The following is a 14,397-nucleotide window of genomic DNA, read 5'->3' as shown; positions in this document are numbered from 1 at the left end:
TCTTTTACTCGTTTAATGCAAATATTAGGTTGGATGGTGCACACCATCCTCCTCGTCTTCACAACAATAATGATAAAGATAACGACAACCAACCCAAACGAATCACCTCCCCTCCTCTTCTTTACAACCAAACATGATGATGATCATGCGATCATTCAAACCATCAACCTCCTTCATCAACCATCAAAATAAAGAGAGATAGATAACATTATCCTTCATCATCAACAAAAGAGAGAGATAGAGAGATAGAAGAGAGAGATAGTAGTTTATAGTCATGCTGTCATATACTACTACTACTCTACTACTATTTTTAATTACTTTGGTAGTCGTAGTAGTTCAAGCCAGTCCACCGAGTTGTTTATCTAATAATGGTACATCGGTAGATTGGTGGGTAATAAAGAAACTACCACAATCAAAGATGTATATCTACTCTGATAGTAATAACGCAGTTGTTGCTATAGAGAATGATATAACGAATCCTACGACAGGTGCACTCGCACGTACACTTTCACAATTGAGTGTTGCCTCTGATGGCACACTGCCATCATTCACAGCCTACAATGATATGCCATGGAATGATCTATACGATATTCCAGTTGGTACAGTCAGTACGTCGATCGCCGGAGACGTAGCAATCAACCGATCCCCACTACAAGGACCAAGAGGTATTATCGGTGTTGGTGACCCGTCCTCCCCCAACTCACCAGCAGCAGCAGGTTTTCACATCAAACATTCTCTGGTTGGATTTCCAGTACCACGGTCTCCCACCTCTAGATATCTGATCAAACTACCTGCGACTCATCCGACCAACTGGTTCCCTGCCGACTACCATCTTCCAAGTCAACATGATCCAGCTGTCGACGGTGACATATCACGTGGTCACACCTTTATCTGTCACCGATTTGAAGATATCTCAACACTTGTACCAGTTATTAAAGCTGCCAACCCATTCTTTTATGCAAGCAATCTTCTTCCAACCACTCCATTCACCAGTCTCTACAATATGGTTACTAGTGCCATCCCAACATCCCCACCACCACCACCAACCTCTCAATCACAGTCAAATCCAACACTTGGCTATTCCATCTATGGTTCATTTGCTCAATATGCTTGGTCTCCAACATTTCTAACTTCAATAACTATTCCAGTATGTATAATATTACAAACAAACACAAACAAATATAATATAATATAAAATTAATATTAACTTTATTTATTTATTTATTTTTTAGAAAGTAGGAGTACCTTTGCAAGGTGGATTATTTGATGGTATTACAGAGATGAAATTACCAATTGATATTGTTCGCAAATATAATGTACCAATTGATGTATCACAATGGAGCAGTGAATTGGATGACAGTCACTTGGCTTTTTCCATCTCAATTATAGATGCTTCTGTTTGTCTTGCCGATTCTTCATGCACTGTATGTATACATATTATATACAAAGTATATTAATATTATTTACTGATTCATTTATTTATTTATTTATTTAAAAGAATGGATGTATTGTAGTTTGCTTAAACAAGAATATAAGAAACTTGGCAGCATTGTTGAAGATGTCAGCATTTAAACAAGTCAGTGTACCATGTACAAGTTATTCAGATTGTGTTCATGAGGTACAAATCCAACGACCAAACCAATTCAAAGGAAAGGTGATGATTGATGTTGATGCACCATTTGTATTGGCTCACGTTGTACCTTTTATCCGTGCCACTCAAGACTCGTTGATTCGTAATACCGTCGTACAAGTATACAGTAATCGTGGTGAATGTAACCTTGATTGTATGAAAGCTATTGGAGAGACTACCACAACATCAACTAATCCAAAGGCATCACTTGCATTTGACAAGTTGGGGTTCGCTGTAACCGTCCTCTTGCAATTACAAGATACTCAAACTGGTTTCAAGATGGTAAATAACAATAACGTTGTTTTAACCGTTCCAATGACATCAACCAAACCGTCAGTATATAACCCACCAGAGTTAGACATTACCGTCATTATCTACAAGACCGTCCAATTGTTGATCGATACTGCATCGAGACATGTAGATATTGGTCGATTAAATAATATAGTGTTGGTAGTTGATACTATTGCCAACACAGCTTATTTTAATGGGTCTGCCAACGCACCATTTGGTATTGCCGTGACTGCTGGTAGCCCACAATTATTCTGCATCAATTCTTTGATGAGATCATTCACGTATCATGTGGTCAAGACTATCAACCCCCTGTTCCAAAGTGCTGCATCTCCACTCTTTTCACCATCATCATCGTTAGTGTCGACGATCGACTCTACCGCCTATCCACCACTTCTCCGAGGTCTTGTCAATGCCATCTCTATGAAGTTACGAGAGTTGTCTTATCCCACTGGACTACCTCTATCAACCCTTGAATCATTTGGTGCATCTTGTTCAGAGACTGTAGACATTGAATTATTTACAACCCCATTGACCATTCAAACACAAGGGTTGTATAGTGAAGGTTGGGTAACTGCCATGTTTTGGGATTTACTCGATGAAAAGAATGATGATTATTCCGATGTCTTGAATCGTCGATCACCAAACAATGATAATAATCAAGGCAACACTATTCACCTCCACACCATTTTAAAGGCTATCAACATATCCACCTCTACTCCAAATGATACCATTTCATTTATTGATACAGTTCATCAAGTACTCTTGTCAAACTCACAACCAATTGATCATCAAGATACTACATCCAACCCTCAACTCCAAATACTACATTCTCAACGTATTATGAAATACAATAATATATTTAAATGTCAAGATATATGTCCATTAATTTCTAATCCTCCAGTTGTATGTACAAAATCAAAATCAATCAAAAATTAATTAATTTAAATAATAATATATTAATATTTATTTATTTTATTTATTTTTAGATACCATTGAATCCATCAATTGGTGATTATTTATTATCAAAAAGAGTATGTCTTGAACAAATCGATCAAGTTGGTTGGGATACCCTGGGAAAGAGTTTTGCTGCATGGACAACAGACCCAAGTACTATTAGTAACCAGGTTTTAAGAAACCAAGGTTTAAAGTTTATGTATGAAGGTAGTACATTGTCACAATTTATAAATAGTAATGATGGAAATGTTCAGTCGTTGTTGTCGGTTCAAGACGATGGATTATGCGAGACTGTTCGTATGATTCAAGAGGTTAATAGACCAGTCAGTCCATTGGGAGCCATATTGATCACTCAGATGCTAGAGTATCAATCTAATTTGGCCACTCATTCTCAAACCTTTAATGACTTGTCATTATTGTTTGTTGGTACTGTCGTCGATCAAGATTCAATTGGTATGGTCATTGTCAAACATAAAGACAAGTTGTGTTGGGCAACTGTACAAACATACTCCACTTATCTGACTGGATCGGCACTTGATCTATGTGATAGTGGACCGATTGTATTTACAATGGATGGATTATCATCACCAACCGTACCACCATCAACCTCTAGAATAACCATTACTGGTCGTAAACTAGTACAAGCATCAATCAAGATTGGTGGATTAGATTGTACTGGTCAAGTGGTAACTACTGCCCCTGCTACCAATACACCTCATCCATTCTTGGAAACACTTGTTTGTAAACCACCATCTGGTATTGGATTACAATTAGTAACTTACTCTAAACAAGGTTCTGGTTCTTTAATTCCAGTAGAGAAACCTTTAAAAACCTATACATTTACTTATGATGCTCCAATCATTAGTAATGTTGTACCTGCATCTAATACTCGATTGAATACCGCTGGTTCAACGGTATCGGTTTTTGGTAGTAACTTTTTGTCACTAACCTCTGACAAATCATCTATTCAATTGTTTGAAGGACGTCTTTTAGTAACTAGTTTTACTGCTCTCCGTCAAGACCTACTTATTTATACTGCATTTGGTAGTGGAAAGGATAATGTTTTATCGGTGGTTGTTGCTGCAAGTCAGGTATCAAGTCAAAACCAATTCACAGTATCTTATAATGCACCAGTCATTCAATCTCTATCATCCACAACATCTTCAACTGCAGGCAATGATATTATTACTGTAACAGGTCTCAATTTCGGACAGACAGGTGAATTATCAGTGTCTGTTGGTGGTGCTACATGTGCCACTGATCGTCAAAGTAACACACAAGCAACATTCTCCACACCCCCAGGGTTTGGTTCGAATCAACTTGTCGTTGTAACTCTATCTGGACAAAACTCAACCCAAACATCGTTTGTCATCAATTATTTGTCACCCGTCATCTTGCAAGTCGTCCAAGAACCAATGCAAACGGCACAAGGTGGATACTTTTGGGTGGTAGGTACCGATCTTGGTCTCGGAGCAATGTCTGACGAGGAGTACCCAATCGTCACTATTTTTGACATTGTCGTTGTCGATTGTGAGGATGCTGCAGACTATTGCTACTCAAACAAGAGTTTTGTTAGTACTGACGGACAGACTGAAACGACTCGTCCCACCATCGAACTGTTTGGTGATCAACTTGGGCAAGGTGATCAGTTTGAACCATACATTCTACTCGATGACTCGTACCGTACAACCATTGACTTTGAGTGTATGCGATGTCAACTATTACCTGGTATTGGTATGGACACCTATGTCAATCTATCATTTGCAGGCGTCGTTTCAAATTATGCTACTCAATTTATTGGGTACTTGCAACCGACTATTTCTAACGTCGACGGTGCTATCAACGTTGGTACTGATGGTGGTGTCAATGTAACTATTACAGGTACCAACTTTGTACCAAATGAGTTGGTTGTCGGATACCTCGATCCTGTATCGGACGAGTATGTTGACGGGTTGTTGGAGGGGTCTTCCAACTACACATATGTATGGTTGGGTAACCAAACCACTAAATTTGTGACAGTCAACTACTTCAACTCAACACAAATTATTGGTGTTGCACCACCTGGTATTGGAAAAGATATACCTTTGGATATTGTAATTGGAGCACAAAACTCAACCAACCACATGCAATCAAACAGCACTAAATTTACCTTTTCCTATGCTGCTCCCAATATATCATCGACTGAAATGTCAAAGACTAGTGGATCACTAGTCACTATAACTGGTATCAACTTTGTCCCAACAAATGTATCGGCTGGAGACTATAGTAATGTTAAAATTAACCAAACCACCACCCCCTCCCTTTTATTATGTGACACTATTAATTGGATAAATTCAACTACAACAACATGTCAAGTTAAACCTGGTATTGGAGCCAATTATACTTTACAAGTGACTGTTGGTAATCAAACTAATCCATCAAATAATACTATCCTCTTCTCTTATCAAAGTATGTTGTAAAAAAAAAACAAAAAAAAAATAATTATTAATTAATTATTTATTTCTTTTATTTACTTTCATTTAGAACCAAGTATTTCAAGTATTGAAGGAGAAAGAAATACAAAAGGAGGTGATAATTTTAGAATTACAATTAAAGGAGATAATTTTGTACCACAAGGTGTATCACCTCGTAGTCAAGATGAATCATACATTAAAATCAACGATCATCAGTGCACCAATATGGTATGGGTTTCAAATCAAAGAATTGAATGTTCACCACCATCTGGTGTTGGAAAAGATTTGACATTTATCTTATATGTTGGTAATCAAACTACTGCAGCAGATAATCAAACTTATTCTTATGATAGTATGTTAAGTCAAACCAAAAATATTATTTTTAAAGAAACTATTTTTTTTTTTAAACTACTAATTATTATTTATTTATTTTATTTATTTTAATTTTAGTTCCAAAAGTAAATAGTATTACAAAAACTAAAGGTAGAAATAGTAGAGAAAATTCAGTTACTATTGTAGGAAAGAATTTTGGTCCTGAACCAACTGTAAAGATTGGTGATACTACTACTTGTACTGTACAATCTACCAATCAAGATCACACTGAAATCATTTGCAAGACTGCCATTACAACATTGGAGAGTGAGGAGATAGTAAAGGTTACAGCTGGTAACCAACAATCAAACGATACCAATGTAACATTTACATTCTATGGGCCACCCAAACTAGATACTATTAGTCCCGACCAAATTAGTGTTAATGGGGAATCAGTCACTTTAAATGGAAAGAATTTAAAGGAAGATGATAGCGGTGAAACTAAAGTATACATGGATGGTACACAAGTGACTATTGTCACTCAATCAACCGACGGTACATCAGTGACTGTTACAGCACCTAGTGGAGGTGGTATAAACAAACAGGTTTATGTTGATGTTGGAGGACAAGAGTCTAATCGTTTGACATACAAGTACCGTGACCCAAATATATTTGGAGTTGCACCACCTGTCATTACATCTGACGCACCTTCAACCCAACTTACTTTAACAGGATCTAATCTTGGTCTAGCAACTGATTTCCCATCGGTGACTGTTGGTGGACAGACATGCTCAGTGTCATCGGCATCATCGTCCAGTGTATCTTGTACGATTGGACAAATGGGACCTGGGTCATATGAAGTATTAAACACCTTCCATGGACAAACTGGTAGATCTACATTCACAGTTAATCCAAAACAAACAGAACAACCCACCTCTGAACCATCCACCACATCTACTACTACACCAGCTACAACTGGTATCATTGTTATTACAGCAGGAGGAGGAAACTCTAGCTCTGAGAACCCACCCGATCAAGTGACAGAGGAAGAAGCATCGGTTGAAGAAATTAAAGAGACTAAAATCAACCAAGAGACTTCAACCATTACAATCACTGCACTTTTAACTGTTACAACTACCTTTGCATCGGGTGCTGTTGTGATTGCTGGACCTATCGTGACGGTCGCTCTGACACTTGCAAGTGGTGTAGCTGGTTTCTTACCAGGTGCTGCCATTAGTATTGTTGGTATTGGTATACATGGTATTCTGACACCTGCAACTGGTATTATTACATCTACTATTGTACTCAGCATTAATATGCAGGATAGTACTGGTATGTGGATACCAATGACATTGACAGGTGAGTTTGTTCGACCTAGAATACCACCTGGTGGAGGTGATGGAACTACTAATGGAGGTAATCCAGGAACTACCAATGGTGGTTCGGGAACTACCAATGGAGGCGGTGATGGAACTACCAATGGAGGCGGTGATGGAACTACAAATGGTGGTGGAGAAGATGGTGGAGGTGAAGATGGTGGAGGAGATGATGGTGGAGGTGAGGATGGTGGAGCAACTGGAGGAACTGGAGTAAGTGGAACACAAACTACATCAATGACAACAGGGTCAACTGGACCTGTTATTACAGCAATCTCAGGTGTACTCTACTATGACTATAACCAAAACAATGTACATGATCTTTTAGAACCTGTTCTAAGAGGTGTACTCATTACATTGGAGCAATCTCCAACCTCTACATTCTTTTACCAAACTACAACAAACTCTGAAGGAAAGTACAATTTTAATGTCCAAACTCGTGGATCGTACGTACTTCGTGTTTTGGGTAGTACACCAGACCACATCCTACCAATCAACTCTCGTTCATTCATCCTTGAAGCATCTACTAGAATTGTTAATATTGACTTTTCTGCTATTGCCAAGTCACCCAATGGATGTTATGGTAGTTTGAAATATGGTAATACAAAGATCAACTTACAATATGGGTCTTTTAACTTGGCCATTTATAATCCAGCCTTGTTCCCAACACCTACATACTCGGAAGTACATTTCCCAACCTATTGTAATGTTCAAACTGCTACATCGAGTAATGGTAATCTAGTCATCTCGTACGCCACAAACCTCGTTATCTCTCCATTCATCGATACCAATATGAATGGTGCTCTCGATACACTTGAACAATTTACGTCATTTGGTTTTTCAACCTCGGTCAATGTAAACTTAAAGATTACAGTTGTATCTGTACTCCCTGGAGAAAGTAGATCGATTACAAAGGTTGCATTTATCACTCAACTACCATACTCTACTATTACAATGGATGTACCAGGTGACACTGTTATTAGTGTGTCTGATTTATCATCAACACCCGTCACCACAACCATCTATAATAACAAAAAGATTTCAGTTGCCGAGTCAACAATGTACATTGTACAAACCATTTCTACTCCACTAGCATTCCTCAATGTGCCACCTTCACGTACTCTTTCTATCAGTCAGTACCCTGCCCCTACTACCAACCCATCGGCCGTTCTCTCGCTCACATACGGTAAATTTGGACCATCCTACTTGAACAATATTGGATGGCCATCGACATCTATCACCAAAGCTGCTTTCTTACTTGGTGAACATCAATCTATCGTATTCACCAATCCCGATGACTCTGTACGAATCTATCATCCAACTGGCACAGAGTATACCATAGTTTCAAATATTCAATATGGTTCAATTGAAATTTTAGATCCTTGTATGTATCACTTTTAAAAAAACAAACAATTAATTATTAATATTAATTATTTTATTTTATTTTATTTATTTAGTATTATTTGGATCAAATACTTATCAATCAAATGGAGGAAATGTTGTGATAAATCAAATATATAGTTATGCAGTACCAACATTTACATTGGATGGTGTAGCAATGTCTTGTACATTGGTGAGTGGTGGTGCCAACACGATGAATTGTGTCATCCCACCATACACTAGTGGAAACTACACCAAACCAATAACAATGCAATGGAATGGTTTGAATCTCTATCCATTTTATACGATTAGTTATGTTAGTGACGGTTCTTCTTCATCTACTTCTGCAACTTCAACTACTGGTACTGGAACACCAACAAGTGGTACATCGACAGAAACCTCTGGGACTTCTGCAACCTCTGGAACTGGAACTGGAACAGAAACAACAGGAACTTCAACAAACTCTACCACTGGTAGCAACCCATGTTCTAATACAACTACTACAACAGAGGCCACTACAGGGGCTACGGCAACAGGGGCTACGACAACAACAACTACCACAGGAGGTAGCGGTACGAGCGGTACCACCTCGACCACTAGTAGTTCAAGTGGGGGTGGAACAACTGGTGGGGCATGTAACTCAACCACCACAGACACCACTACAACAAACCCACCAACTACAAGTGGTACGTCAGGAACAACAAGTGGAACATCAGGAACTACCGCCAGTGGAACCACAACAATACCATCAACAACTGGTACAACAACAGACCCATCAACAGACTCGGGTCTCAGTACAACTACAAGTGGTACATCAGGGACAACTACGGATGGAACATCAGGAACTACCACAAGTGGGACAACAACAATACCATCCACAACTGGCACAACAACCGACCCATCAACCGACTCAGGTCTCAGTACAACTACAAGTGGTACAACGACAACTACGGATGGAACATCAGGAACTACCACCAGTGGAACCACAACAATACCATCCACAACTGGCACAACTACAGACCCATCAACAGACTCAGGCCTCAGTACAACTACAACAACAACAAGTGGACCCACAACAAGCGGCACATCAGGACCAACTACAAGTGGAACCACAACAATACCATCCACAACTGGCACAACAACCGACCCATCTACAGATTCAGGCCTCAGTACAACAACAGCAAGTGGTACAACTACAGATGGAACAACTACAAGCGGTACAACAATACCATCAACAAGCGGTACAACAACAGACCCATCAACCGATTCAGGTCTCAGTACAACTACAAGTGTAACAACTACAAGTGGAGCAACAACAATACCATCAACAAGTGGTTCTTCACAATAAAACACAACATTTTTATGAGCCACACAATTACGAAGTTCATCCAATCAGATTAAATTGATACTTTTTTTGAACCCCATTCAAATGAATTTGCAGTGAGAAAATGATTACTTTTAGATTTGTACAAATTAATTTCTTATTCTCTTTAGTTCTAACAATGCAAACAAACCTAGTTTTATTATTTTTTGTATTGGTTCTATCATGTTGTGTGTCGTCGTCTGCTGCTGCTGCGACAAATCAATCATTGCCTAATGATGAATGTATGTCTATTCTAAAAAGTTTAAGATCATCATCAACTTGCTAATGATAATAATAATAATACTTACACATATCTATCATATCTATCTATCTAATTATTAGTATGGTCTGCAATATGGTTGTTACAGTATAGTGGTAGAAGAACTGATGCAGGAGCAGGAGCAGGAGGAACAGGAACAAGTGTGCACATCAATGCATCAACATCTGATGATATTTGTAATGGAGCTTATTTTAGTTGTTCAATTGATGGTGGACACATTATTAAAGTGTAACTATATAATATATGCTGAATGACATTAGACATCTATCTATCTAATACAATATTGTCTTTTTTTTTAGAAATATGTTTGATAATGTTACCTTTGTATATGATGGTGATTTACCTTCTAATGTTACATCGTTGATATTGCCAATGGTACAATCGATTGATATCTATGTGAATAGCTCAACAAAGTATTTTGAGTCTGTCAATTTGTTAGACTATCTAACCAACCTTTCATCACTATCGACACTTCGATTATACGACCCAAGGTTAAAGATGGTATCTACAACAACAACAACACCATTTTCATCACTTCAATCATTGACACTAGGTCTATCATCCAACAACAACAACAACAACAATAATAATATAACATTGTCATTTGAAGAATTAGTATTCCCTAATCTAACAATATTGTATGTATTACACCACCAAAGTCTATCAATTTGTGAATACTAATTAGTATTTTGTTTAATAGAAATATAAATGGAAATTATGATAATAATCAAAACTTTTACAACTCTATTATAATAGATATCAATTCTACGTTGATTCAACAATACAGCAGCAGCAGTTCATTTATAAATAATAGTGGTATTGAACTGGGAGTAATGACAAACTTTACATACCCAGAGACAATCAAACGATTAAATATTCAAACAAATTCAATCACCCCATCAAATATTTCTTTATATTATTCGTTACTGGAATTGTATGTATATTATTAATATTAATATATTTATTTTCTTTTAACTAACCTCTTTTTCCATTCATTTATAAATGATAATTAGAAATATTAATAATATTAATCAAACTTTATTATTACCTTCTCCATTACCAAAATATTTGAAAAATGTGTAAGAAATTAAAGACCAAATTAATTAATTAATTAGATATTAATATATGTTTTTTAATTCTTTAATAGAACAACAACAAATAATTCACTTTCAGGAAATGTACCATTGGATCTTCTCTTAAATGATCCATTCAACCTTAATCTTGATCTAGAGAATAATATGGGGTTGACTGGAAAGCTTTCAAATGATTTTTGTTATATTCAATCTTTATTTATTCAAAACACATCTATTACAGCCGTACCAGATTGTTGGGGATGTTTGGCTTCTCCAACTACTAGATTCTCATCTTCATTACCATTACCATTGCCATCGGATTGTAGTATGTTGATATAGACGACTAAAGGACATTGTCAACAACAATATAACGTTTGTACTAATATTATTATATTTATTTAATTTATTTAATTTTTTAGAAAAATTAATTCAATTTGATAGCCATGATTTAGTTTCTTTTCAAGGAAGATTCACAATCTCAGGCAATATGATTGGTTGGAGTGACTTTGATTCTAATTTAAAGTTAATTTATCCAAACAAACAATTAGAGTATGCTTCAAAATATATATTTATAATATATTTTAATATTAATTAATTATCTTTTTTTTCTTTTTCCTTTAGAGGAACAATTGATTTGGATAAAGGTTTAAGTCAACAAAAGAATTATACATTTTTGTCAACTGGACAACCCATACCATTTAATATTAATGAGGTTGGATTTAAAGTTCACAGTGTTATGGTAGACCCATACAACCCAGAGTATCAAGCCATTTCAATTGCAATATTCTATGATATTGTCAATCCTCTTACACAATACCAACCATCTATACTTTTTGGTGGTTCAATATGTCATTTTATACAATTTGACCTTTTTTCAAATACCACTCTATGTACAGTCACATCACCACCAAATGGTTCAAATCTATCAATACAAATATCAAATAGTTATCAAAATCAAACAATTAATGATCCAGATATTGTTACAAAACGTAAGTATCCAAAAACTTTACATACATTTTTATTTAATATATTTATTAATTCTATTTATTTATATTTTTAGATACTGAAATCAAATCATATAAATTTGATCCCCCATATGGACCATTTAATAATCTAACATTGTATGGTTATTTTGGATTTAATTCAATGGATGGAACGCTAACATTTACGTCATTGGAAGATGAAAATGTAAATGTTGGTGGTTGTACAATCATACAATCAAACCAAACATACATTCAATGTGAATTTGAAAAACAACCAATAACAATTGGTCCAACAAAATTAAATCTAAATATTCCCAATGGAAACTACAACTTTGCTCCATTTTATATTCCTGCTCCAAGTAAATATAAATATAGATATAGATATATAATCAAACAATTAAGTAATCTATTTTCATTTATATTAACTAATTATTTCAATCTATATTAGTAAATATTGAATCAATAATCCATTCAATAGAATTCCCATTTTTAATATTAAATGGGTATTTTGGTAAAGATACTCAAGGAGGAAAAATATATATAAATAGTAGTAGTAGTATTAGTAGTAGTAGTTATAGTTGTATTATTACAGACTCCAATGCAACATACATTAAATGTAATTTAAGTCAATCTCCTCCTCAAGGAGTATATATTGTTAAAGTTCAAGTTGCTGATGGAGATGCACAATCAACTATTACTATTTCAAGTACAAAAAGTAAGTAATTATAAATTATATTATAATCTATCCAATACTCCAAAAATGATTTATATATTAAATATTTAACTTTGATTTAAATAGTAACATCAATTCAATTAATACCACCAACATTCCCACCAACAACAATGATTTTAAATGGATATTTTGGAGTTAATTCAAATCAAGGATTAATCTATATCAATAATAATACGAATATTTGTACGATTATTAAACAATCAAATGAAACAATGATTCAATGTACTTTTAATAGTACTCTACTTGTATCTGGACAAACAAATGTCACTGTCAACATGCAAAATGGAAATTATTCATCCAATACAATATTATTCATTCCATATCCATCACCAAGTAATGAGGAATGCATGGTTAGAACTAATAATTGTAGTGGTCATGGTAAATGTGTTGATGGTATATGTCAATGTGTTGGTTTGGATTGGTATGATGATTGTAAATTTAAAATATCATCCGATGAAAGTATGTAATGAAAAAAGAAAGAAAAAGATTAATCCCTATCTTATATGTTTATTAATTATTTGTTTTATTAAAAGATGTCAAAGTATTAGTAAATTCAAGTAATCCAACTATATCATTTACTCATGTTAGTTATAAACTTCAATTTGATTTAGTTGCCATTCAAGAATTAGATATTAATAATCAAATAATTAAAGAATTACATACAACTAATAATTGGAATAATTATACTGATACATCAACAAACAATCAATTAAAATCATTAGAATATCAATTATCATTGACAAATAATAATATATTTAATAATACAAATATTATATCAACTATTCAAGTATCAAATAATAGTAGAACGATTCAATTTGGAGATGAAAGTATTTATATTGGTAATAATAGTATTAAATCAACAGTATCAATTAAAGATTGGCCATATTCAACAGTATCAGAATCACCACATCTCGTTGTACTATTCTCAACCACAATTAATAATAATCAAACTATTATTGGATGTGATGGATCAATCAATCAAGTGGAAACATTCCAATCATTCCAAGATAGTGATTCAATTGAATTTATTCGAATCATTTCCAATGATATTCAATTCTTTGGACAATTCCTACCATTTGTAATATCAGACAACAACAAATCAACGTACTCCAAAATAGAATTAATCAACACAACTAGAATCAATGATCAACAATCGATTGCATTGATTGGTATTCATCTTCCACAATGTCAACTATGTTTGATTGATCCTCAATTCGTGCCATTGGAAATTGATCTATCTAGTCAATGTCCATCATCGAATAGTCAAACGTCCGACAAAAAAGAAGAAGAACATATGTCATGGTACTTTATTGCAAGTATTGTATTAATGACATCTGGTGCATTAGCAATACTTAGTTGTTTTGTATTCAAAAAAACTGATCGTCAAATTAAATTTATACCTCTTACAGAATTTGAAGATAATAGTAGTGACAGTAATAACAACAACAACACAAATAACCCAACTATATTAAGATTTCATCGTGATTATAATGATGATGAAGATAATAATCATAAAGATAAAGATGATTAGAAATAAATAAATAAAGTATATATATATGTATGTGTATG

General features: G+C 34.9%; 2 protein-coding genes across 2 annotated transcripts; both read left to right on the top strand.

Moving 5' to 3' along the window:
- Positions 1-274: 274 nt before the first annotated feature.
- DFA_02132 (uncharacterized protein) lies at positions 275-9,744 on the top strand (the record flags this gene model as incomplete). The annotated part of the gene is made up of 7 exons (XM_004357559.1): positions 275-1,147; positions 1,233-1,424; positions 1,499-2,824; positions 2,908-5,323; positions 5,399-5,680; positions 5,779-8,400; positions 8,474-9,744. 7 exons carry the CDS (start codon positions 275-277, stop codon positions 9,742-9,744), a joined length of 8,982 nt encoding a protein of 2,993 aa, XP_004357616.1.
- A 154-nt stretch (positions 9,745-9,898) lies between these two features.
- On the top strand, positions 9,899-14,359 carry DFA_02131 (uncharacterized protein; the record flags this gene model as incomplete). The annotated part of the gene is made up of 12 exons (XM_004357558.1): positions 9,899-10,001; positions 10,102-10,267; positions 10,339-10,677; positions 10,854-10,973; positions 11,053-11,118; positions 11,187-11,437; positions 11,532-11,661; positions 11,734-12,101; positions 12,173-12,454; positions 12,544-12,810; positions 12,895-13,287; positions 13,362-14,359. 12 exons carry the CDS (start codon positions 9,899-9,901, stop codon positions 14,357-14,359), a joined length of 3,483 nt encoding a protein of 1,160 aa, XP_004357615.1.
- Positions 14,360-14,397: the final 38 nt, after the last annotated feature.

The sequence above is a fragment of the Cavenderia fasciculata genome, assembly GCF_000203815.1.
Source record: "Cavenderia fasciculata unplaced genomic scaffold Scf_Dfasci-G-b-126g04.f1-5, whole genome shotgun sequence".
Classification (NCBI taxonomy): domain Eukaryota; phylum Evosea; class Eumycetozoa; order Acytosteliales; family Cavenderiaceae; genus Cavenderia; species Cavenderia fasciculata.
This window is presented reverse-complemented; position numbering and strand designations above follow the sequence as displayed.